Here is a 24,880-nt window from a genome sequence, read left to right on the forward strand (position 1 = left end):
GGCACCGTTCTGCCCTCGTTGCAGAGCTGTCACAAGCTGCCATCTCATCTGTTCCTTCCCCCCCTTCCTCCATCAAAGCTAATATCCACAGCCTGCTCCTTTAAGTCCCCTTTGCAGAGATCCCCAGCGAGATTCTGAAGGCAGCTGCAGCTTGGAAACAGCAGGGACGGTTGTAGCTATTGTCCGGGGTGGAGAAATTCGTTTGTCCCTGCAAGTGTGAGCTGAGCTGGGCTGGCTGGCGGAGAATGTTCTCCTGGGTCAGTCACAGACACAAGGAAAAGCACCGAGGCTGGGTTTGACAACAGTCGGTTGGGAGCTGGTGTAGTCTAGTGGTTAGAGCAGACAACAAGGACCCAGGATTCCCGGATTTTATTCCCAGTTGCTACGACTGACGATGGCTTTAGTACTGATGCTGATACCTCCGCTCTGGCTCAGTCAAGCCGCATGCAGGGCCGGCCCTACCATGAGGTGAACTGAGGTGGCCGCCTCAGGTGCCAGACTGTGGGTGAGACGCCCCTAGGACCCAGAGTGTAGAAAATTGTGGTGCATAGATGCACAGAGGTGGTGGAGTGCTGTGCTGGAGGAAGGAGGGCACAAGAGACCTTTCCAAGTTTCGGCCCAAGCGAGGGGGCTTCGGGGAGTCATTTGAGCTCCCCGCCTCAGGTGCCAAAATGTTGTGAGCCAGCGCAGGCAGCACGGCACACGTGGTCGGAGTCATACCAATGGACTTGCTCACGGAGGAGGGTCCTGGTCTGCATGAGGGTACCTAGATCTGACCCTTGTGGCTTGAGTGCAGATAGTCAGCAGGAGCTGCAGCAGCTTCGTCCCTCTGAAAATCAGTCCCTTGACCTCGCCAGGACTTTGCTTTTTGCTTTGTAAAACACGACGATAAATACCAAGCTGTGTTCCCTGTAAGCTGAGTGCTCAGGCCACTGCCCAGCAGATTAACAGCGTATATTTCTACATGTGGTGCACATCTGCACACACCTTGGTGCACGCAACAAAAATTATTCCACACATGGATGGGGGGGAAAAAAAATAGAGGGAACATTTATTCCAGCCCATCTCTGTAAGGGGCTTTGAGAGCCGGGTCTGAAAAGTGCTCTGTGGTAGGATTGCAGTGGGTATGGACTGCCACGAGAACAGGGAACAGGCGAGGGACCAAGGTAAAGCCAAATCCTTACGGGGCTGATGGATGACAAGAAATCCATACCGGCGTGGCTGTGTAGCTCATACTTTATTTACTCATGCCTGTATAACCCTCTCTATGCTGCAGTATGTACAGCGGTGCTCTGGAATAATGCACACCAATGGGCTTGCTGCTTCTTGGACCACAACACGTGGCTACGTCACATGGCAAAATTAACAGGGAGGAAGCCAAGCGAAGTCTGAGACAGAATAGGCTCCTATGGCAGGTGGGAGAGCTATTCATTTGCCCCGTCTATTGGCACCTGTGAAAGCTCCCGGCCAATACATCCTGCTCCCCCAAAAGGATGCTGCATAGGAAAAGGCCTATTCAAGCATGTCCCGGGTGGCATCGAAGGGGCTAATACTAGTCTGGTTTTGTGCCGTGTGGGTGCTGGATTTGTACCTGGGGAAGTGACAGTACTGTGGTTAAGCATCACATTGTGCCTGGATAAATTCCCTTTCCCGGCACCATATGTCAGCCAGGCCTCCTGGCAGCTGCCAGGTGGGTTCTGCCATGTGTGTTTATCTCCACGCTCTGCTCTTGCCTTGTCTCTTTCCAGCCCCAGAGATGGCCCTGCTGCTTTGCCAAGCCTCCTGCGTATAATCCCACCTTGTCTTAAAGCAGCAGTGTCCTTTTACTGGCATAGACCTAGAGCTGAGTTCAAATTACAACCACAGAGCCTAAACGTTTGAGGCTGAAACGGGAGCATGATGATGGTGGTGGTAGTGGCAGGGGGGACCACCATAGCTTGGTTTGTGTTCTGCCCAACTTGTGGAGCAGACAGGTTGGTCTCTCCCTAATATATCCGCGTGCCCCGCCCCCCCCCCGAAAGGTAGGAGGGGGCAGTGTTCCTTGTAAGCCATGCACTTGGGCAGCCACTCAGGAGAGAATCCTGTGCCGCCCCGCTGATCAGTACAGCACCCACAGCTAGATTTTGTGTGTCTGGGGTGGTGCACATTCACACATGCCTGAGCCATATAAAATTTATTCCACACATGGATGGAAAAGATGATAGGGAACACTGAAGGAGGCAGTTATAAAGGAATCACACGCACAACCCTCCCATGCACAACCCACCAGAGTTTCAGGTTCCTGCATCTCCTAGACATAAATTAATTGTATAAATCCCCAGAGCACAGAGAGGTTCTCTCCACCTCAAACTACCCAAGGTGCACTTAGTCCTGAGAACAGCTGGACAAGAAGAGACCCATTGTCTGTCTAGGCTGGTATCCCATCTCTAGCAGTGAGCAGTGCAGGGAGTTTCAGGGGTGTGTGTACAAAGCGACTCCCTCAAAATGTACCTATTGGCACAATGCTAAACCATACACTATGGTAGAGGAAGGGAATCCTTCCTGACCCCATCTGGTAACCAGCATATGCCCTGAAGCATGGGGCTTGATAAAGCTGATCATTTTTGACATATGTAGAGTCCCTGCAACTGTTGTTTCCGCCCTCAGTGAGTTGAAATTTATTCATGACCAGTGGGAGACAGAAGCTGAAGGTGGAGCACAGTCAAACCTTCAGTTATTTGCCTTCGTAACATCCCACAGCAGCAATTTCCAGCACTTCGCCCTGGTACACAAAGCAAAATAAGGGTGCGCAACAACCGTACGGCCCACACGTGGAGCCCGTCGCTCAACTCACTCCAAAGCCGCTTCATTCCTCCCAATTCCCCTCTGTGTTTTCCAGCCACAATGAAAGACGGACAACGTTTCTGCACCCAGTGACTGGACATATCCCTGAAGAAAACGCAAGATTTGACTTACAGAAGTAGGTTTGCTGCGTTTCTGACGGCGTCCGTGCATGTGTGTGTGTGTGTGTCCGCGGGTAAAACAATCCAGGTGAAGGAATCAGGGAGGAACAGAACTAATAAGACCAAGCAAATATTGAGAGCAAATAACATGGCAGGGGCTCCTTGTGTTTTGGTGCCTTTGTGGGCACAGCACTACCCATTTCCCCTGGTACTCGTGGGATCCCCAACTCCTTCACCCTTGTGCAGTGCTCCCTTTACCCCTAACCTCTGCACAGGGCCCCTTCATCCCAACCCCTTACCCTTTCCTCCCAAGCTGTGTCCTTCCAGCATGTCCTGCCATGCTGCCCCATGCCCTCCAGCCCCTTTGCCTTGCAACACCCATGCCTGGTTACCCTACACCCTCGGCCTGTGGTGCCCTGGGCATGGGCCCTGCTTGCCCAGCCCTGTATGCGAATGTCTGGGTGTGCACAGTGCAGGCCTCACTAGTGAAAGTCAGGGGACCACCACTTGGCTGGCTTCAGTGAGCTTTGGCGTCCGGGCGCCTGCCGTGAGCACATCAAACCTACAGGGCAGCTGCTTGGCCGGTATTCCTCAGCTGTCCTTGCAGAGCTCTCCAGTAAGCTTCTGTCCCTCCCTTCTGCTTCCCCATGGCAGCTCAACCTTGGAGATGTCCAGCAAAGCAGGCGGGAAGCGGCCGGCCACCATCAGCAGCGAATCGTCCAACCACAGCATGGTGTCAGAGGGGCCTCCGGAGCGACCAAGTGGCAGGGTAGGTCCATGGAGCGCTGGCTGGGGACCCTAGGAGCCCAGGAGTCTGTTCCCAGCTGGGCCACTCGCTCGTGGGACGTAAGCTGCCCCTTAGGCCTGGCATTCTCATGGGTTATGGGCATCTGAAAGGGCCCTTCCTCTTGCTGAATGGGCTGCGGGTAGCCAGGCCCACCTGCCCTGCTCGATGCTGTCTGGCAGGCGGATGTATTGGACCTGCTGGAGAGCCAGAAGCGCCCCTCTGGCCCAAAAGACATTCAAGCAGGGAGGGGGCGTTAAGGCACTGGGCAGGAAGTCAGAGAGCTAGGCACATTTCCCAGCTCTGCCACAGACTCCCTGCTCTAAGCCAAGAGGCATCCCTGCTCTGTGCCTCAGTTGCCCCCTCTGTAAAATGGGGCCCATGCAAGCCCGCTGACGGGAACGGGGGGGGGGGGCAGTTGCCCCGGAGCCTGGTGATTCCAAAGGGCCCAACTGCCATGGCCAGGGCCCTGGGCCCTTCAAAGCACCATGTGGGGCGCGCTCCGTGTGGCTTGCAAGGCTGGGTGGCAGGGCTAGTGTGGCGTGCTCCAGGTGGCACTGAGGGCTGCCTGCCCCACCCCCACCCCTTTCTGAGCGCACGGAGCTGACCCCCCCCCCCCCCACACACACACACACTCTCACACCTTGCCCAGCAGCCTGGCAAGTCTGCCAGCCCCCCCGGGCCAATGATACTGATCCATTGTGGCTCTTTGAGATGTCGGGGGGGTGTCCCTGGCTGAGATCAGGGCACCCGCAAAGCGAAGGCAGCAATGAGTTTGGCCATAGGGGACAGACGGGCCAAGGGGGGGAGCTGGCTGCTAGGAGGAAGCGAAGGGGATCCTGGGAAAAGTAACGAACTGGCAGTGATTTCCCCTGGGGCGATGGGAGGGAAGCTGCAGCTCTCCCGCCCTGTCAGCGAGCTGCATGGCTGGGTCTGACCATTCCCCGGGAGTTTCCCTGGAGAGCAAATGCCCCAAGCGCGGCTGCCCCCTCCCCGAGGAGTGGTACTGCACTGCGTTCGGAACAACGCCCCTCTCCTTCTCCAAAGGCCTCGCGCCCCTCCCGGAAGGGGATCGCCTTCGGGAAGCGCTCCAACTCCATGAAGCGGAACCCTAACGCTACCGTGACCAAGAGCGGCTGGCTCTACAAGCAGGTACCGTCTCCCCAGGGCTGCTCCCCGAGCCTCGCCTCTCGCGGTGCCTCCGTCCTCTGTCCGCCGAGCCCTGGGCAGCAGCCGAGCGGGGCTCCCCGGGGGCCCTGCGGCAGCCCCAAGCCACGCTAGGAATGAGCAGGACTGCGTGAGGTGTGGCTCTGTGGTGCCCATTCCCAGCACCTGCCCAATAGACTCCCTCCCCCCACCCCCCATGTGCAAACACGAGATGCTGTGCTGAGCAGCTCACCCCCCATGTGTCCCAGCCTCTCTCCTGTGCATCCCCAGGGTGCCTGCCCATCTGGCCTGCGCCTCTTCCCTGGAAATCCCGCCCATGACGGCGCCCACAGTGCAGCGCAGCTGGGCTCTGTGCTGCCCGGTGCCCTCTCTTCCATGGAGCAGGCCCCCAGCCTCGGGCTCTCCCTGCCCCACCAAGACATTGCCGCTTCCCTGGCTCCCCTGCCTCTGGGTTTCCCGCTCTCTGCTTGGCCCGCCGCGGCGGCTCTGGCGCGCCCTCTCACTTCTGCCGCTCTTGCAGGCCAGCTCCGGCGTGAAGCAGTGGAACAAGCGCTGGTTCGTGCTGGTGGATCGCTGCCTCTTCTATTACAAAGGTATGTGGCGGGGCCAGGGCTAACTAGCCATCCAATGGGCCCAGCCGGAGGGGGCAGCTCCCAGGGCACCTACAGCACCAAAGCCGCACCAGGGTTGGTTTCTGGTCAGGCACGGCTGGAACCGGTGTCCCTCTCTCCCTCTTGCTGCTCTCCTTTCTATGATGTTTTAGCCCACGCGCTCTCTCCCCCTCCCTCCGCCACTTACTTCCATTCCTGGCAAAAGCAGGTCCCCAGGACTCAGGCTGGGCAGCTGGGATGGAATCTCAGAGTCAGGTGCCGGTGAGGAAACCCAGCCCTGCAGGACAAGTGGCTGAGGGGGGGAGAGATGTGGCCAGTGAGAGGAGGAAGTTCAAATTCTCCTCTTCAAAGGGAAGGGTCTGCTGTTGTGGGGGGCTTGTGGAGTGGGAGTCACATATGGTCAGCACTTTGGGCCCTGCGAGAGATTGCACAAGGGTGACCGCCAATGTTCCCTCTAATTTTTTCCATTCGTGTGTGGAATAAAATGTGTTCTGTGCACTGAGGCATGTGTGGATGTGCACCACCAGTAGAAACCCCTCCTGCCGGCTGTGGAACTCTGCTAATCAGCTGGACGGCATTGGACTCTCTCCAGGGCGGCCACCCACGTGCTCCACTTACAGGGAACACTGGTGACCGACTGTAACGTGCTCCCGGGGAGAATGTTACAGAAGTTAGCTCCGTCCATCCGCGCTCCCTGTGAGCTGGGCACTTGTGCGGCCGCTCAGGAGAGATTCACATGCTGCCCAGCTGATTAGCAGAGTGCCCACAGCTGGCGGTGCTCGTTCACACATGCCTCGGTGCACACAAAATGTATTCCGCACATGGATGGAAAAGATGAGCAGGATCATTGCCCTCTGTGCATCACTAGGTTTTTCTGCACCCTCTTCTCTGGCAGTATCCAAGGTGGGAGGAAGGTTGCATGGGCACCTGGTGAAGCACAGGGCAGCGGCTCATGCTTGGTACAAATTCAACTGCTGCCTACTGGCGCGGCTGTGCCCCTCCTCACCTGACCCAGAAGCTAGCCCTGCCTCTCCCTCTGGGAGGCTCAGTGCTTGACATGCCCCAGACCTGACTGCTCAAGATTGCAACCCCAGCATCCCTCCGTAAATGATTAACATCAGCAAACAAACCCGTCCCCCTTCTGTCTGGACCTCCCAGGGCCATCCTGGCTTTTTGGGCAGCTGCCTGAGCTGTTATCAATGGTGGCAAGACACGAAGGGGGCCTGAGGGGCACGGGTGCCATATAGCCGCCCTGGATGGGAGGAAAATATCAGCCCGGTTCTCTACAGGACTGATGGAAGCCAGTCCCGAATTCATACGTGTGATAGTGTCAGTACCTTGCTGGTTGCTAGGCTTGGGCTGTGGGCTATGGATGACCTCTACTGGCCTCTGTCTGTAAGCACTGCCCAGCGGGGGGTGCCTTGAGGGCTCCCATGACAGTGACCGAACCGGTCCAACTGGTTCAGGGAAGGGATGGAACAAAGGAAGGGAGTGTTAGGGGTAGGGGGCAGTTGCTGGCTGGGAGACAGGAAGGAAACAGCCTTAGCTGAGGGCTGAGGGGCGACAATGGACCCCCTAATCCAAGGGGTCTGAGGCGTCCTGGCCCTGACTCCTAACACCTCATCACGTCTATGCTGTGCTGTATCCCGGAGAAGCAATAAACCCTCTCTATTCTACGGGCTGGCGGAGTCTGTTCTTGCTGCCATGGGGCTGCAGGATCAGGGGGAATCCCGACTCGCCGTCACAATATGTTAACTCTGTCCCTAGCCTTCTCACCAGCCGCCCTCGGCCTCCTCCGGGCTGGAACCCCCCTCCCTCTAGGGATTCACCTCGTCACAGGTGCTGCACCCTTTGCAGCTTCCCTTTTCCATCTAATCCCTGGCAGCCCATCTGGAGGGCAGGCCTGAATAATTAACCAGTCTGCATTGTGAGCTGTGACTGATAGGTTTGTGGGGAGGGAGGGGGAACAGGAAGCAGATGCAGCAGGGCGAGAGCTGGCTCGCACAGGTAGGCTGTCTCCAGTCCAAACGCAGCGTGCGCAGCTGATTGGGCTGCTGCCGCTCCCAGGAGACTCTCTCCCCCCCCCCCCCCCCCGCCTTTAAACAGGAGACGGCTCTTGCCAACTCCCTGGAGATCCAAACCGGCCACAGAAAGGGAGCCCTCCTCATCCCGCTCTTGGTCCAACTCCCCTTTCTTGGTGCGTGCAGATGAGAAGGAAGAAAGCATCCTGGGCAGCATCCCTCTCCTCAGCTTCCGGGTGGCGGCCGTCCAGCCCTCCGACAACATCAGCAGGAAACACACCTTTAAGGTCAGTGTGTGGCCGTGCGGGCGCCGAGCCTTTGGCCCGGTTCCCATGAAGGGAGCTGCGGTGTGTAGAGCCGCCTCCCCTTTCAAGAACGTAGCGGCTTGGGGAGGCCAGACGCCACCGGCGGGTAACAGCGACGCTCAGCAGGCTGCTGGCTTGGGCTCGCCGCTTTCTGTGGTGACTGGCGCATGGGGAAGGTGTGAGCAGCTATGGGTGCTTAGCAAAGATGAACTGTTGAATGAGTTAACTGGTTAAACGTCACGTTTAAGCCGTTAACCAATTTAAAAAGGAGGTGAGCAGGGGGGATGCTCCAGCTTGGTTGCTTCTGGCCCTACGCAGGGCTGCCAGCTCCCGGCCCTGTGTGGGCTGCCTGTTCACATCCCTAGACCCAACAGGAAGATTGAGCACTAGTTGTGCAGGTGGGGAAACCGAGGCACACAGCCCAGCATTAGCGGCTTGGTTGGCTGCTGCAAAATGGGATCTTTGGTACACCCCCCCCGGGGGTAACGGCAGCGAAAGTTTTCCCGCTGTGTCCTCTAACCTTGCTCCATCCAGTTCTCACAGCCCTCGAGGGCATGACCTCCCCTGCCCCTTCAGTCATCCGTCACATGTGCACCAAGCCGGAGCATATGGCATCCCCGTTGTGAGCGACGTGCCTTGCTCAGAAGGATCCCCCGTGAGGAGTGACGCAGAGAAGTGGGTCTCTAGGTTTCCTGTCCAGTAATGTTTAGCCAGAAAGCAAAGTCCAGACCAGGTGTCCCATGAATTGGGGGCTCAGGAGGTAGGAAGAGTCCTGCTGCAGTCCCCGCTCTGAAGCTGTCCCTCTACCTGGAGAGGAGCCGTAGTCCTGGGTGGATTCTGCAATTGTTGCATTTGAAGTCCCCCCTCCGGACTGCTCGTGTGTGGCTCCAGAGAGGGAGCACGCATGAGGTGGAGCTAAGGTTAGGCACTGAGGAGCAGAACTGGCTTAGCATTCATGGAGGGGGAGGCCTAATTCCTCTCATGGCCATGCAGGTTGTGAGCGGAGGCCTTCCCCGCCACGAATGCTAAACCAGTTCTGCTCCTCCGTGCCTCACCTTAGCTCCAGTGCATTGCCCTTGAATGCTGGATGATCACCCTTCCGGGGAGCTGCAAGGCTCTGGGCTGCTTGGGAGACCAGAAAGAACGGAGTTTATTTGCTCAAGTATTCCCTGTAAACAATGACTTAGCCCCAATCTACTGAAGTCAATTGGAGCTGACGGAGCGGAGGGTGCTTAGCTGTCTTGCTGCTAATACTGAAATTGACCCCCATGCAGAGAGCAAGCTCAAAAGTAACACCCGCGAGCACTTCACACCCATAGCGCGCAAGCACGCTTCGAAGGAGGCCAGGATCATTATCCCGCTTGTGCAAATGGGGGAAACTGAGGCACGCAGCCAGGAAGTGACTTGCCCAAGGTCATCTTGCAGGCAGGTGGCAGAGTCAAGAAGAGAACCCAGGTCTCTTCACGCCTACTCTGGTGGTCTAGGAACTAGGCCACCCTGCCTCTAACTGCCAGCACTGCATGGGCCTTGTGTCTGCCACGTGGGTTTGTGTGTTTGCCCTCTGCACAGAGTGAACTGCTTCTAGCCAGAGGTGATCACTGTGTGTAACCCAGGGCAAAGCAGGGGGTTTCTCCTTCCTAGCTGGTAGCTGTGCTGACATGACGGGGTTTTCCCAAGCCGTTTCCCTTGTTGGAGATTAGTCTCCTGTTTTAATAAAAATAACAAACATACCTAAGTCAGCGTTGCTATAGAATTGAACCCTCGGCTGTAATTAGGTTGCGTGCAAGCCCCGATGTGCCAGGGGTCTTCCCCCATCTCCCTTTCTAACTAGTTTAGACTTGTGTGTGTGTGTGTGCGCGCGTGTGCGGGCGCACACACACAGGCTAATAATTGTTTAGCATGTAATTAGTTTCTACTTGTCAAACTTCTGTGCTGAGGGGCTCAATGGACACAGGAGCAGTGACAAGTTGTGAAACTCCTGCAGAGCTCTGGGCAAAAGGCACTGTTGAGTTTTATTCCCCCAAGAACAATTATTGTTCCATGCACACGCTCGTGCATGCACAAGTACAATTGTTCACATGGTAGCCCAGGCTCAGAACTCACCTAGACTTAATAATCAGTATGTTCAGGAATGCAGATGTCAATTTGCACCCAAGCCAGGGGCCAGACTCCCCCGAAAGGATTTTTTTTTCACTCTTGCACGTAACACACATTGTGGGCAATCGCATACACACACACGTGCGTGAATGCAAACACGTTTTGCACACGTTTACACACAGCTCTCCCTCAAACACAGCCCAGCTCACCCACTGATGCCCAAAAACGTACACAGAGAAACAAGTCCCGAAAACACACGCCCACACAGAATGCCTTGATTCCCTCCAGCTGGGGACAGAACTGCAGCCACGCACACAGAGCCTTGATTCTCTCTAGCCTGGGACCGGGCTCCTCCCGCCCCTTGCTGCTGTTTTATTCACAGGCATTTTTGGGGGGCTCATCACTGGAATATTGTTTGCAGAGAGTCGCTCCCGCGCCACACTGTGTTTTGCAACATTCAGCAGAGGGCTAAAGGTCTGCTCTGCCTTCCAGAGGCTGACTACAGTGTCCTATTAATGGCAGTAAAATAAGAGAGCAAGGGAAAGAACCTTGATGAGTTGGCAAGCCCTGGGAACATTTGGGTCATTAATAAAAAATGGATCGTGCTTCCTGAACTCCATGCCAATCAGGTTAACCCCTTCACACCCATAGGGGGAACAATGGGAGCCCGGGTTAGAGAAAATGCTGGTCACACTCCACCTCTGGCAGTGAGTGAGCAATTTAAGGCTTTCTTCTGTTTTACTACCCTCCTCCGCTGCCTCCTTCCTGACCCAGGTTTGGGGGAGGTCAGAGATTGCTTCCATGGCAAGCCCTTGGCAGCTGGATTTTTGCAGTCACATGCTGTGTGGTCCCTTTGGCTTCTGCGGCACTACAGTGGTTGGCAGGTGCCAAATGGGCAAAATATATGTTCAGTCCCGTTGACTCCAATAGGACATGAGCACATGCGTGGGCCCTGAGTCAGCAATGGCTCTGGGGGAGTGAGGCAAGATCTGGGGTTGGGTGATCCCAGCGCTGAGGGCACATTTCCCTCGGCACATCACTGGAGTTCTTCTCTAGTTGCTAGGGACCATGCTGATCCTAGGTGCAGGTGTGGATGCTGCTCACTGCTTCTATTCGTGTACCTCTTTCCACTGAGGGCTGAGGCATGAAAGGTTTCCATCCAAACACAGTTTTCTCCTGCCTGCCCCCAAAGGAAAACCATTTTTTTTTTTGCAAAAGAGAAATTTTATAATCTGGAGATATACCATCTCGTGGAGCTGGAAGGGACCTTGAGTCCAGTCCCCTGCCCTCACAACAGGACCGAGTACCATCCATGACAGATTTGCCCCAGATCCCTCAATGGCCCCCCCTCTAGGACTAAACTCACAATCTGGGGTTTAGCAGGCTAATGCTCAAACCACTGAGCTATTGTCCCCTCCCCCTTTTTTTGCCCGACAAGTTTATTTTAAATTTGTACTGAAAACCGTTTTGTCCCTCTCCCCAAAAAGCTAGAGCATCTTTTTGTTTTGTTTTTCGTTAAAAAAAAAAAAACTGGAAGTTTTTAGGGAATAAATTGAGCTAAAACCAAAAATGTTTCAAAATTGCCATTGGAGCAAATGGACATTTTCCCAGCCAGTCTTGCACAAAGAACCATTTTTCTTGTGGACACCAATATTTCTGAATTCTGGACAGGGCTTTAAGAGTAGAAGGAGAGTTGCCTTAGAAATGCACTGGACAGGTAAATAGATAGCCCTCCCTGGGAATGATAAAGGAGAAAGCGTCTCTGTGATGTTCCCTTCTACCAGTGACTCTGAGCCATGGAACTTGAATCTGTTTCTAAATTTTCCCAAAATTCAGAGGCACCCTGGATCCTGCATGGTGGTTCTGACCCATCTCTAGTATTCAGGGATTCATCCTGATTAGCAGTAATGGGGAAAAGAGAGTGGAATAAGCCATAAGGATGGCCTTACAGGGTCAGAGTAAAGGTCCATCTAGCCCAGTGTCCCGTCTCCCAACAGTGGACCATGCCAGGTGCCCCAGAGGAAGTGACAAGAACAGGGAATCGTCAAGTGATCCCTTCCCTGTCACCCGTTCCCAGCTTCTGACAAACAGCGGCGAAGGACACGGTTCCTGTCCATCCTGGCTGATAGCCATTGATGGACCTAACCTCCATAAATTAATCTAGCTCTTTTTTTTTGAATCCTGTTAAAGTCCTGGTCTTCACAACATCCTCTGGCAAGGAGTTCCACAGATTGACTGTGCGCTATGTGAAGAAATGCTCCCTTTTTCTGGTTTTATACCTGCTGTCTAATAGCCATCAATGAGGCTCAGAAGTTGAGTAGTGGTTTTACCTGAACCTTCATTTGTAGGTTTGAATCCTGTCAAAGTCAGTGCTTAGGTGTATGCCAAAGAGCCTGCCATCTCTAGAGTCCCCATCTGATGGCTGTTCTGTGTTTCCCCACAGGGAAAGATTTGGTGGGTCCCATTCCCGGACTCGATGGACCAGTATCTGTCTGAGACAGATGGTATTAATTGACTCTCGGGTGGGTGGCCTGATCAGAGGGGCCCCAGAAGGAATATGTCAGAGCGCTCCCTGCACTCTACCCTCCTCTACAGTTCATCTCGAGTCAGGGCTGGGTCATGTTGGCAGAGTAGTGGAGGGGTAGCACCTGCCCTGTGCAGAGTGGCCATAAAACATACCACCTGAGTCCGCATGAGGAGATGCCTTATTTAGTCATGTTCACACCAGCCTTGCACTCGGCTGGAACAAACGGGGGGGGGGGGGGGGAGCAGTCCTGGTTGACTCCACTGTGTCTTGCTTGCAAACTAGAGATGATATTAACCTGTCCTCGCATGGGGGCCATGTGAGACAGAACTGATTTCTGACTCCTGCGGGCCTGCTCCAGCCGTCTGTACCTGCCCAGAATGCTGGACCAGGCCTGGCAGGAGGCTGTGAAACAGGCAAGAGCTACATCCTCTAATTTTGGGCTCACCAGCCCTGAGCATCTTCTCAGCTATCCCCCAGCTGCCCCTCTTTGGTGACAGTGCTGCCTGCCCGGTGCATCTCTCTTTTGAATTCCCTGCTGGGCGTGGTTTGACCTGTTCTCTGTGTTTCCTCCTTTCTTCCACGTGAGGATCTCCCCCCTGGAGAGGAGTTTTCTTCCAAGTGCCCGTCTGCAAAGCCAGCACACGGCCACCAAATAGGTAGTATGCTCCTTCCATTTCCAAATGCATGGATATGGCCAGTCATAGACTGTCCCGCATGCCTTATCCACCCCTGCCTGAAGGGGAACGAATCACGGGGGCTGATGCCTCTCCCTTGCCGATTGCATGCTTAGACTGTCCTTGTGTGTAGAACGTGGTGGAAAGATTGAGGTTTGTATGGGTCGGTCAGGAAAGGTTCCAATGAGGCTGGGCCCTTGACTAGTAACAGCAGCCGGTCAAAAATGCTACATATTCCCTAGGAGGGGAGAGGATTAGAACACAAGGAAGAACATTCTGTTTTGGTGGATTTTGTTGGTGTTTTTGGCAAAACAAGCATCAAAAACTTGGTTTTCAGCCTTTGGGGTCCGTGGGAAGGAAAAGGAAGGGAGGAGAAAAGAGGGGGGAACCAGAGAACCAAAAGAATCTCGGAGAATGTGTACTTTTTGGTCAAAAAGCCAGAGGATATGGACCCAAATGTAAATTTCTCCCCTCAAATTGGTTTGATTCGAAAAGCTGGTTTTCATCAACCTCACACCCAGCGAGAACATTTTGACCAGCTCTGTTCGGATCGTGCTGCTGCCGGGTGATTCCTGTGTACAGCTCGGACCCTCCGAAGGGACCTGCGCTGACACTAGCAGCCAACCTGCAAGATTTGCATCCAGATTTGCAAAGAGCATTTGGGTCTGGGGTGTGGCTCAGTGGAGCATCCTGCCACTTCCTGATTCTGAGTTCCCTGGCTGGCCAGCTGGTCACATGCGGGAGGTTTTGAGACAGGCCTGTCTGGAGCTGCCGTTGTGAGCTGGAGGAGTTTGGATAAATCCATGCCTGGTGGGACATCTTCCTCCCGTTTAGGAATGCTCCAGGGCAGAGCCTTCATCTGGATGCTGTGATCACTAGCAGTGTCAGGGAGTACATGGGAGTGGTGCTTAGTGGTGTGCAGATGGCCAAACCCAGCCCTGGCTGGAACCGTTAGCCGAGTCTGCAGCTGAAGCCCAACCTTCAGATGGGATCAGGAGAGTAGGGAGGGGAGTTTCTCTCTCCACTCTTGCCCCTGGTCTGAGCCAGAAGTGCCCAAACTGCTCTTTTCACTATGCCTGGTCAGAGTTCTAAATGCTCATGAAATCCGTGCTCCACGATTGTGCACTGACTGCCCCGAGCCCTGCAGCGCACTAGCTGTCCTGCTTGGGATCTTTCCTGCAGAGAGCTATCCTATTTCATTTTTAACAAGGGCTGCATGCCGGAGGGGTCCATTCTGCTCCAGCTCCCACCAGTTACTAGTTAACCGGAACTGGTAAGCCTCACCCATTGAGGATGCAGTTTGCTGGCTAGCCGGGGAGGCAGCTAACCTTTCCCATCCCTGCTATGGGGAGAGCTTGGGCTAAGATGCCGCTCGTCGGAACCGCTCTCAATCCTGCGCGTCGCTGGAGATGGGTCTCCCTGAGTCAGCAACAGAGTCTTGCATGCGCTCTGTGTGTCTCCCTCAAAGGGGCTGGGAGGAGGCCCCTGGCGACAGCATGTAACCCATATCTGGCCTCTCCCGAAATGCTATTGCGGCACGGGGTCCTTTTCACCTGCCTGGCACAGGGGCTGGACCTCACAGTTGGGTGGGCCTTCCTCCAGCTCTCTGAGCCTGTGGCGATGCATGCAGTGGAGCTGGCGCTGCGGGGGGGCAGGCGCGGCTTCCCGTCTGCCTCCAGGTGCACGTGAACCAAGGAGGCCTGACGACGGACTTCTCGCTTCTCTCCCTCCCTGCAGGTGACCGTGTGCTGGGTGGAGGAGGCGCTGGGGCGTCACACGCAGTCCCTCTCTCCCCAGGCTGAGCACGCCGGCATCCGGACCTACTTCTTCAGCGCCGAGAACACCGACGAGCAGGAGTCCTGGATCCAAGCCATGGGCGAGGCTGCCCGGGTACAGATCCCACCCACCCAGAGGTCAGCACCGTACAGCAGTGGTTGTGACTTGAGGGGCCTCTTTGGAGAACTGCAAGGTCCTAGTTCCAACTAGGGGTGTGGTGGGGGGGGACACAATGGCGGTTAACTTGGGGGCACAGTTGCTAGATAACTTGGGGTCCCTTTGGACATGAGGGAAAGCGGCCATGAGCCACAGGGGCTGGGAGGGGCCGTGGCTAGAAAACAGAAGTCCTCGGGAACTTGTTGTGTTGGCCACAATTTGGGGGAGCATCAGGTCCAAGAAGGTCAGTAACCATCCCCTGCAGGGGGACCCCATTAGAGGACAGGGCCTGGCTCAGCCCTGCTGTCCTGGGATGATGAGGGCACAGAGCTGCTGTCCAGCGGGAGTAACACGCGGCGCTTCTATGCCTGGCAGGCGCGAGAAGACGGACTCTGAGAACATCCCCCCCAGCAAGCAGCACCACCACCACCACCGGACCATCACCCCGCGGGAGCCCCCCAAAGCGGACCTGGAAGCCAAGACCAGAGGGGAGGGAGACGGACGCGGTTCAGAGAAGATGGAGAGGAAGCTGGAGAGGATCGACGGCAAGAAGGAACCCCTGGTGAAAGCCAACGGCATCGTGGGCCAGGAGATGCCCTCTGAGCCTGGCAGCCCTTACCCGGAAGCCTCCCGGGGGGTGGAGAGGTCCACACAACCCAACGGCTGGCAATACTCGTCCCCCAGCCGCCCTGGCAGCACCGCCTACCCACCGCAGGACGGGGAGCACACGGTGCACCGGCGGGGCTTTGTGCCCCGCACCAACCCGGAGAAGATCGCCCAGAGGAAGAGCTCCATGACGCAGCTGCAGCAGTGGGTGAACCTGCGCCGTGGGGCTGCCCCGCCGGAGGAGCTGAGGAGGTGAGCGGACGGTGTGGTGAGGGCTGCTGGGGCTACCATGAGGGAAAGAGCGCTCTTCTCCCTGTCTAGACAACATTCCCTCTTGGCCTGGCTGAGCGGGGAGTGTTCCCCCTCCAGGAAACCTTCCCACCAGCGGTGCCCCAGTGCCAGCACCGAACCTAAACCATGTGCCGCTGGGCCACGCCAACCAATAGGCCGGCCAGCACCAGGGTGGAGTTTGATGGGTGGGGAGCAGCAGCACAAGCAAAGGGTGGGCAGCCTATAGCCCGTGGGCTACCTGCGGCCCGTCCGGGTTCAGCGTGTGGCCCGTGAGGCATTTTGTTTGCCGTTGCCCACACGCAGGGTGGTGAGACTCCGCGGGTTTCCGTCCGTGTGGTTTTTCCTGACCGTTATTACGAAAACGGTCTGAGAGAGCCGGGCGCTCCCTCTACAGCCAATCACAGCGCGGCCACGGTTCAACCGGCACCACCCGCCGATTCTAGCTAGGCCAGCGCTGTTCGCAACACAGCCCTGTCCTGGGAGAGCGTCTTGGTTAGGACAACCTTGCAGCCCGCTGAGAGAAAGGAGGCCCCTCGTGCGGCCCCCTCACTAGCCTCGGTTGCCCATCGCCGGGCTAGGTGGAGAAGTGACCATGCAGCCTAATTCACCGCTGCAGCCTGTCAGGGGGTTGTGCTCCGGTTCGCTTCCTGAGGCAGCTGCGTGGGCCCCAGCTCTTGGCACAGTGGGGGCTGCCCAGTGTCTGAGTGCTAGGAGATTGCCCTCCAGGGCTGCCCCATCATTGGCAGGGGATGCTGCTCTGCTGGATCCCTCCCAGAATCTGCCCTCCTAGCAGACGGGGGCGAGGGGGTGGGCACTGGTCTGTCGGCGCATGCCTTAGACTGTGGCTTTCCTCTAGGGAAGGGCTGCAGAGCCAGATGGAGCTGAGGGCCCAGTTTTACAATTCTCTCTCTCTTCCTTCCTCGGGGGTGCTGTAGCCCCACCAGGTTTTTCCCAATGTCTCGCCGGGTCCCCGACTACTACGCTCCTTACTCGCCCCAATACCCTGAGGATTACCAGTACTACCCACCCGGCGTGCGCCCCGACAGTATCTGCTCCATGCCCGCCTACGAGCGGGTGAGCCCGCAGTGGACCGCGGAGGACAAGCGCCACTCCTTCCGCAACGGAGGCTCCTACCAGCTGCGCGAGTGGAAGGAGCAGCCGGGTTACGGCCGGCAGGACGTCCCCGTCTGGATCCCCGGCCCCGGCCGGCAGCCCGTGTATTACGACGAGGTGGATGCCGCCTCGGACTCCCTACGGAGGATGTCCCTCCAGCCCCGCTCCAGGTCGGTGCCCCGTTCGCCCAGCCAGGGCACCTACAGCAGGGCGAGGATGTACTCGCCGGTCAGGTCGCCCAGCTCCCGCTTCGAGAAGGTGCCCCCCAGGAGCGAGGAGATCTATGCGGACCCCGCAGCCTACATGATGAGGCGCTCGGTCAGTTCCCCAAAGGTAAATGCCAGCGTTGCCTCCCTCCTCGAATCCAGGGCTGCCTGCCCTTCTTTAGTGGAGTAGCAAGGGGGGTGCAAATTGGGATTGAGGGGCACTGGCGGAACTGGACTGGGGGGAGCCCAGGACGGGAATAGCAGGAGGCTGGAGACCAGGATGGCAAACTCAGCTTGCACTCCCTGGCACTGTGCCTGGTGGTGGTGGGGGTGTTAGTTCCCCGCCGGGCTGACTCTGCTTGCCCCAGATGTCCTTGGAAGGAGTGCTGGCCTTCAGAGCTTCCACCTGCTCCACCCCCAACCTCCTCTGCTTCCCTGAGAGGCTACCCCGCAAGTGGTCTGTGTCCGTGTCCTTCCTGCAGCTCCTAGTAAGCTGAGCTAAGAGGGCAGGCGTGTGTCAGCGCGCCAGGGCAGGGATACAGGCTGGAGGGATGCTAATGCTCTTATGGGCATTTGTTCTCTGAGCCATTAGAGCAGGGATGGGGAACCTAAGGCCTGAGGGTTGGATGCGGGCCCCGGCTTGCCTGGATCCGGCCCTCGAGGCTCAGGGCTCCCCCCCAGCACTGGGGAGCCTGTGTTGGCGCTCCAGCCCCACCCCACCTCAGGGCTGGAGCACACAAATCTACTAGCCTGGGCCCCCTTAGGCTCTAGTGCGTGAGGGGAATGTGGGGAGTCTTTCCCCTTCTCAGCTGAAGCTACCTCAGTGACGGTTGTTGTGGAGTTTTTTTCCCTTCTCACTTGTGTGCAGCCCCCGGCTGATTTTTCTGTGGCTCAGTGGTCCCCCCACCCAAAAACCAGTTCCCCACCCCTGCATGAGAGGCTTAAGGAGCCTTTTCTGAGAGTCTCTTGACAATCAGGGCAGGGATCTCGGTGTGGAGACAGACCCGCCCCAAAACCTGCAGCCAAACCCCCTGAATGGTAGGGAAACTGGAGTCTGCCTCTGAACCCACTTTTAGCCAAAACCCCCTTGGAAATCTCCCCCCATGGCCCGGTGGGGCTGTCGATAAGGCAAACAGCTGGGAGTCGGGTTCCACCTCGGGCTCCGTGGGTGAGCAAACTCGCTGCCTTGGCGCCCCCTCCCTAGGACGGGCGTCGTTACACTGCGGAAAGCGCCCTGAGATCCCACGGCAATGGGTGAGCCGCCGCGGTCAGTTCCTGGAGGGGTATTAACATTTCATGTGCCTGGGCGGGGGGTATCTCTTCTCTCTTCTCAGTATGATTATCTGGGTGACAGGAGACCCGTCCCGGCAGGAATGTATCCCTACAACTACCCAGCGTCCCCTACCGTCCACGACAAAATGGTACGTGCTGTCAGTGTCCGGGCGTGTGGCTGTTGACCGTCTCTCTCCCAAGCTGGTTTCCAGCCAGCAGGAGTGGCTGGAGTCAGGGAGGAAGGAAGTGATACTGAGATGCCTTCTTTGCTGGCGTGGTGCCTGCAGCCGAGAGCTTCCTGTGTGCGCTCAGGCATGCCTGGCAGCTGGGGTGCACATCCCGCTCCTGTCTGTTCCTTGCGTCAGACACGCTGGGAGCCCAGCTGCCCTGAGCACGCAGGGGGTGTAGCTGGGAGGCGGTGGTACGTCCATTTGTGAAGACCCAATGAGGACACCAGTGTGCTCGGAGTCCTTGGCGAAGATCCAGAGGGGGCGCACGATCTGGGGGGGTGTCGTTTGGGGCTTGGCCCGGTGAACCCCAAAGGGAAAGACTCCCACCTTTCCCCAGTGCACCACGCTTCCCGCTGCAGTGTGGCCTCCCCGCTGTGGAGCGGAGGGTGTGGAAGTTGGGGTGTGTTCCCCGGGGGTACGCGCCTACCCTGCTGCATCACTCTGAGGAGCAATGGGAGTGCATAGGTGGTTGGCGAGCCCAGCGCCCGCTGCATCCTACCACCCAGTGGTATGATCTCCAGCCAGGGCAGTGGGAGGGAGGGTGGACGTGAAGGACGGACGGAGCCCTCCATTTCCTCTTTCTGTTGCTTTCCAATAGCTGCTTTTCTGTTCCCAGCCAGCCGCAGCTTTTCCTTTTGATTTGGGTATTTTAATGGATCTGGGGGTAGCAGCCAGAATCCATGTGACTGGGCTGGTCCCTCCACCCTGGGTCTTAACCGCTCTGAGCTGATCAGGCGCCTGGAAGAGCAGGGGGTTGACAGACGAGATTTCATGGCCGCGTGAACTGGGCTTAAGCTGCACCCCCACTGCACGCAGCTTCTTCCCCTCCCTGTCTTGCCTTGTCGCCTAGCTCTGCTCACAGGGTTTCCTTTTGATTGGGGTGTGCCTGCAGTGGAGCAGGAAAGGTGTGGCCGGAGTCCTGATGCGGATCCAGGAACCACAGCAAAAAGCCCCATTCCCCACTTCCAATGCGGGGGCCTAAGGGGCAGTAGTTAGCGGAGCTGCTAGCTATGTCCTCTCTGGCCGCTTGGCCACCAAAGGCAGTGATACAGGAGCCTGAGTTATGTGGAAGCTCCCAGCAACTGCAGACCCAGCATCTCCTAGCTATGCCACCCCCAGCCTCTCTTAGGGGTGGGGTGAGGTTTGGGGATGGAAAGCTGGATGTTGGGGAGTTCCTAGCTGCTTTGTCCCCAGCTTGCTGGGAGGAGATAGGAGAATGGGGAAGGAGCACTGGCTGTGAGGGAGTTCTCATTCACTGCAGTCCCAGCCGGGCCCAGTGGGAGGCGCTAGAAGGAATGGGGGGGCACTGGCTGTGAGGGAGTTCTCATTCACTGCAGTCCCAGCCGGGCCCAGTGGGAGGCGCTAGAAGGAATGGGGGGGCACTGGCTGTGAGGGAGTTCTCATTCACTGCAGTCCCAGCCGGGCCCAGTGGGAGGCGCTAGAAGGAATGGGGGGGGCACTGGCTGAGAGGGAGCTCCCAGCAGGTGCCTAGAAGAGATGCTGGAAAGGCCACTGAGCGCATCCCACCAGTCCTGCTTTCGGATCCGCCGTGCCGGAGGCGGGATTCGGCCTCCCCACCTGAGAGCGCTTTGCCCTCCCGCAGCCTCACCTAACCGCTTTGCTTCTTCTTTGTGTTTCCATTTTTGCCGCATGGCTGTGGGCTCCTGATAGGATGAACTTTTAGATCTTCAGTTGCAAAGAAACCTAGAATATTTGGACCAGCAGGTAGGCAGAGCTGGCCGCGAACGTCACGCTGCTCATGTCCCCGCCTGCCTCCGCCACTGCCCCATCCCCGCTCTGCCTTCAGTACCCGGTCACTCCCTGCCCCTCCCCTCAACATCCATTCTGCAGCCTTTCGGGGCATCACCGCTGCATCAGCCATCCTTGGTTTGCTTCCTCCATTCTTCCCTTCTGCAGGGTCGCCCATCACCTGACTGGACAAATGCCGTCTGTGCGTCACGTGATGCTGCGAAGGGCCGCAGCCGAGCCAGCAGTGCAATGAATGATGTGTGTATTCCACTGGGATTCATGCCGGTGTGAATCAGGAGTGACTCAGGTCTAGCCAGTGGAGACTGGCTGGTGTGAGTGGGAGGAGAACGGCAGCTCAGAAATGGGTGTATATACACAGGCACGGGAACTAGGGAGCAGGGGGGCTCTAGCACCCATGAGATTCTGGCCTAGTGCCTGGGATCCCAGCTGCAGGCCTCATGTGCTGGGGGCTCTGCTGCCAGCCCCATGTGCTGCGGTCACGGTTCGAGCCCTGCACACTGGGGGCCTTTGCTATTGGCCTCAGCTGGGGGTGAGCGTGAACAGGGGTTGGGGGGGCTCAGCACTTCCACTTTTAAAAATGTTCCCACGCCACTGTGTACGTGTGAATGTAAATTTTATCAGTCTGGGGCCCGGATCCTCCTCTCACACCCACGTGCCACTAGTGTAACGGCTCTGATTCACTCCTGATTTGCACCAGCGTAAGTGAGGGCAAAATCCGGCAGCCAGGCAGCACGGGGATTGCTAATGTGGGACCAGATTCCAACCCCCCACGGCACTATTGAAGGGAAGCAGACACTGGCCCTCAGTTTGTCTACCCACTCTCATAGAACGTGGGTCAGACACGTCCCCGGGAGCTGAGCACCTCCTTACGCTGGGTCTGAGTGCGGGTGGGAGGCAGGTAGATTTCCGGAATGGGGCAGCAGGCTGTTTTGGGGCACCAGAGCTTCAGGAAGGCACAGCCAGGCCCCGAGTCCTGCTGATTTGGGCACTTGTGAAGCGTTCTGGACTAACCGCCTGGGAGAATGTGCCCACCCTGCCCACAGCATAGGGACAGTCTGGACAGTGCTGGGCTGTCCCTGCCGACAGACCTTTGCTATGATGTCACGGGAGAGCGTCCGGAGGAAAGGGGCTTTTAGCCCATTTCAACCTCGGTGCTGAGACTTCTGCTCTGAGGAGGGGTGGGGGAAGCCATGTGAGGTGGTGCTTGGAGTCCTTAGTGTCTCTCCCCAAGCGGCTGGGAATAGCATCAGGGCTCCTGTTCTGTCCAGGGTAGGAGCAGACTGCGAAGGTTTACAAAGATCCAGCCAGCATGGCCACGCGGCTGGGTGCAGGCGTGTGAGTCTGTGGGCCTGTGCGGGCAGGCTCCCCTTCGTGCACTGGTGAAAAGGGGCAGAAATTGGAGCCCACTGTTAACAAATTCAGTAGCATCAACATCAGTTTCCTCTCTGAGGCGAGAGACTTGATGCGGGACTTGGAGAAGCATCAGCTTCTTCTCACCCACGAACCAACCCGGACACGCATCCCTCATCCTAGACCTGAGCCAAACACCGGAGGGTGTGTTGGAGGCAGGTTATAAACTTGAGGGAGGGGAAAGCGGTTTGGGGAACCTGGCCAGGAGCCTTGGGATGAAAATTGCAGAGGTGAAAAGGGGAGGAAAAAGAAATGCCCCAGGCCAGCGCCGTAGTACAGCAGAAGTCTGTGTTTCAGTAGGGAAGCTGCTCCCGAGCCAATTTCCTGAGTTTTCAGAGTCCATCGATGCCCATCAGTAGAAGACTCACCGAGGTGTTTCTCTCCGGCTTGGAGCAGAGCCAGAGCTGAGCGAGGAGAAGTCGGTGAAATAAAAAGCTCTCCCGATTATTTCACAGCCATCCTCAGCAGGGTTTCCCTTCTCAACTCTTTGAACACGCTCCCTCAAAGGCTTTCTGTCTCCTCTCTCCCTGCTGACCTTTGGAGAGACCCACTGACAGTCACGCCAAGTATCCCTTTAAAGCGCTGTTTGCTTCTTTCTGTTCTCATTCCCTGTTTGTCTGGGAAGCTGGAATGGAACATCTTAGAGGAGAGCCCCAGCTGGTGTACACTGACGCAATGCCATTGGCTTCCGGACAGCTATGCCCAGTGACTCCAATCAAGGATCGGACCCTTTGCGTGCTAAACTGGCCTCCCCCTTGTGTGCTACTAGTAAAGCATGAAAGGAAAGGGACAAAAGCAAGATTTTTTGGTGCACAATCAGAACTCTTAATTGCGGCATTGGGTTGTTGGCAAGTCCATTTAACTGTGGTTTGCATGCAGATCCCACTCCTTCACCACCACCCCAAAAATGCTATTTATAATTTAAAAAAGAAAACAGTTCTCAGTAGTCAAGCACTAATGGCCAACCCTACACTAAGAACCTGGTTTGTGCAGTACATACTTACAGGGTGCGACCGTCACAAACTGGCGGGTGAAACACTACACTTGCAAATTGGAGTTTGACAAACTTTTGGTCACTTGCAACCAAGTACTGTAATGTACACAGCCCTGCAATAACAAACCAGGTTATCCTCATCTTACAGAGGGGGGAAGCCAGTAAGATTAGAGATTTCAATTTTAAGTTTCCCTTCGGGTTGTTACAGAGAACTGTAGGAATGTCTTTTTAAAGAATCGGGTGTATGTGGTTTTGCTTCCTTTTATTCTGTTCAGTGGCCACTTTCAAGATCTATCCTATCTGGGTATTGCAAGCATCATGTCTCAGCTTGACAAAGGTCTGGCCGGGTTGATTTAGTTGGGATTGGTCCTGCCTTGCACAGGGGGCTGGACTTGATGACCTCCTGAGGTCTCTTCCAGCTCTAGGATTTGGGGGCTAGTATTTATTTATTTATTCATATGCACATTAGAACCTGTTTTTAAAATGTAGGGTCTTGCCAAAACAGTGTCTTTGTGTCTCTTTTTATTTCTCAACTAAGGCTGGTGCTGCCTTTCTCTTTACAAAAATAAATACAAAGGAATGTGTAGGCTCTAAAGGCATTTGCTTCCCAGATACAACTCTCTTGAAGGTCCGCATGCCGAATTTGGGGCTGAAAGTTCCTTTCAGCTGCTCCTGAGTATTTCCAGGCTTGGGATCTCGCTCTGAGATTCAGTCCGTTTGTGGTGGTGACAGAGCTGGTTCCATGTGGCGGGATGGTCTAGTCTACATCCGTTCAAGGCATGTGAGGCATAGCAGACATGGCAGTGTAAAGCAGACTCCGACTCTGAGGGCGTCTTTCTGCAAGGCCACCCAACCTACTGATGGCTTAACAGCTTGCCCCCAGGCAGGCCACATACAGTGAGCCATGGGGGGGTGGAATCAGTGGCAGGTGTGGTCATTCCCTTACGAAGAGACCCCCGCAATGATTGCCCATTGTTCAAGGGCGTTATAACCCTGTCCAGCCGCTCCAGTATGGCAATAATACCATTGCAGTAGTGTGGACGTTAATGGGAACAAAGAGACCAATTCTGATCTGGGGAGCTAGAGCCAGGGGCTGATGCGTGATGTGTCCCAGCAGCAAAGAGAGAACTCTGGCTTCTTCCTTAGCTCAAGGATCTTGGAGAGTCAGTCCCTGGGCCCCATCTCTGCTAAGGACCTTAGGGAGTCTGTCTTCTTCCCACGGTGCAGGGAAGAGTTGGAGACCCAGATGTCACGTGCAGTCACAGGAGGCATTAAGAGAGTGGGGAAGAAAATACCCCTGTGGCCTCCTATCTTTGCAGAGCAGATCAGCCGTGTTCTCAGCACTTTGTGGGAAGCAGGGGAATTTTAGTGATCCCATGGGACATGAGCTCTTGGTTTGTCCCTGAGGACTCTGGCCGTGCTTTGTAGCCATGGACCTCGGTGGTAGGCTTGCTTCTCTCTGGATAGCGGGGTGACCTTTGAGATCAGCTCATGTCTGACCCGTAAATGTTTTCTCCGTGTGGCCAGAACTTCGGTAGGTGACGAGACACAGAGTGGAGTTAATTGGATATAAACTGGGCAGCGGTGGCCCAGGTGTGCCAACCTGGCAAGGGACTGAGCACCTCCAGTGCTGTCCTGTTTGAGAAGAGTCGGCGGCACTCAGTCCCTTACAGCGTGAGGCCCACGGCGCCCTGTCCAAAGCCTCCCTCACCGATGCCGAAGATCGCCCCGGACTGTCAGGAAGGTTCCTGCTGGACCCGAGGGAGCGTCCGTGTCTGTGCTGACGTCTGAAATTTCCTTCCTTGTCTGCCGCAGATGAGTGAGAGCGAAACTTTGATCAGTATGGTGAACAGAATGGTGGAGAACTCCTCCCCTAGGGCCCAGCTGTACATGCAAGTAAGAACTCACCGCAGCTCTGCCATGGACTG

The 24,880-nt window shown here is 56.3% G+C and overlaps 1 protein-coding gene across 20 annotated transcripts in view; it reads left to right on the plus strand.

Annotated features, from left to right (window-relative positions):
• The window catches only part of PLEKHA6 (pleckstrin homology domain containing A6), a 143,841-nt gene that overhangs the window by 88,532 nt on the left and 30,429 nt on the right, over window positions 1-24,880 (plus strand). For 12 of the 20 annotated variants that reach the window (XR_012897848.2, XM_075910155.2, XM_075910157.2 and 9 more), the window contains 12 exons: window positions 2,879-2,959; window positions 3,597-3,711; window positions 4,774-4,878; window positions 5,414-5,486; window positions 7,712-7,812; window positions 14,866-15,041; window positions 15,436-15,918; window positions 16,893-17,403; window positions 18,611-18,697; window positions 20,450-20,503; window positions 20,696-20,785; window positions 24,768-24,848. Coding sequence is in view for 19 of the 20 variants with exons in the window: in XM_075910155.2 (XP_075766270.2) it covers window positions 2,879-2,959; window positions 3,597-3,711; window positions 4,774-4,878; window positions 5,414-5,486; window positions 7,712-7,812; window positions 14,866-15,041; window positions 15,436-15,918; window positions 16,893-17,403; window positions 18,611-18,697; window positions 20,450-20,503; window positions 20,696-20,785; window positions 24,768-24,848 (1,957 nt within the window). In the remaining variant the exon portion in view is untranslated. The remainder of the gene's footprint in view (window positions 1-2,878; window positions 2,960-3,596; window positions 3,712-4,773; window positions 4,879-5,413; window positions 5,487-7,711; window positions 7,813-14,865; window positions 15,042-15,435; window positions 15,919-16,892; window positions 17,404-18,610; window positions 18,698-20,449; window positions 20,504-20,695; window positions 20,786-24,767; window positions 24,849-24,880) is intronic. The other 8 variants (XM_089773694.1, XM_089773695.1, XM_075910154.2 and 5 more) reach the window with 7 other exon arrangements.

The sequence above is a fragment of the Pelodiscus sinensis genome, chromosome 27, assembly GCF_052426305.1.
Source record: "Pelodiscus sinensis isolate ZL-2025 chromosome 27, ASM5242630v1, whole genome shotgun sequence".
NCBI lineage: Eukaryota > Metazoa > Chordata > Testudines > Trionychidae > Pelodiscus > Pelodiscus sinensis.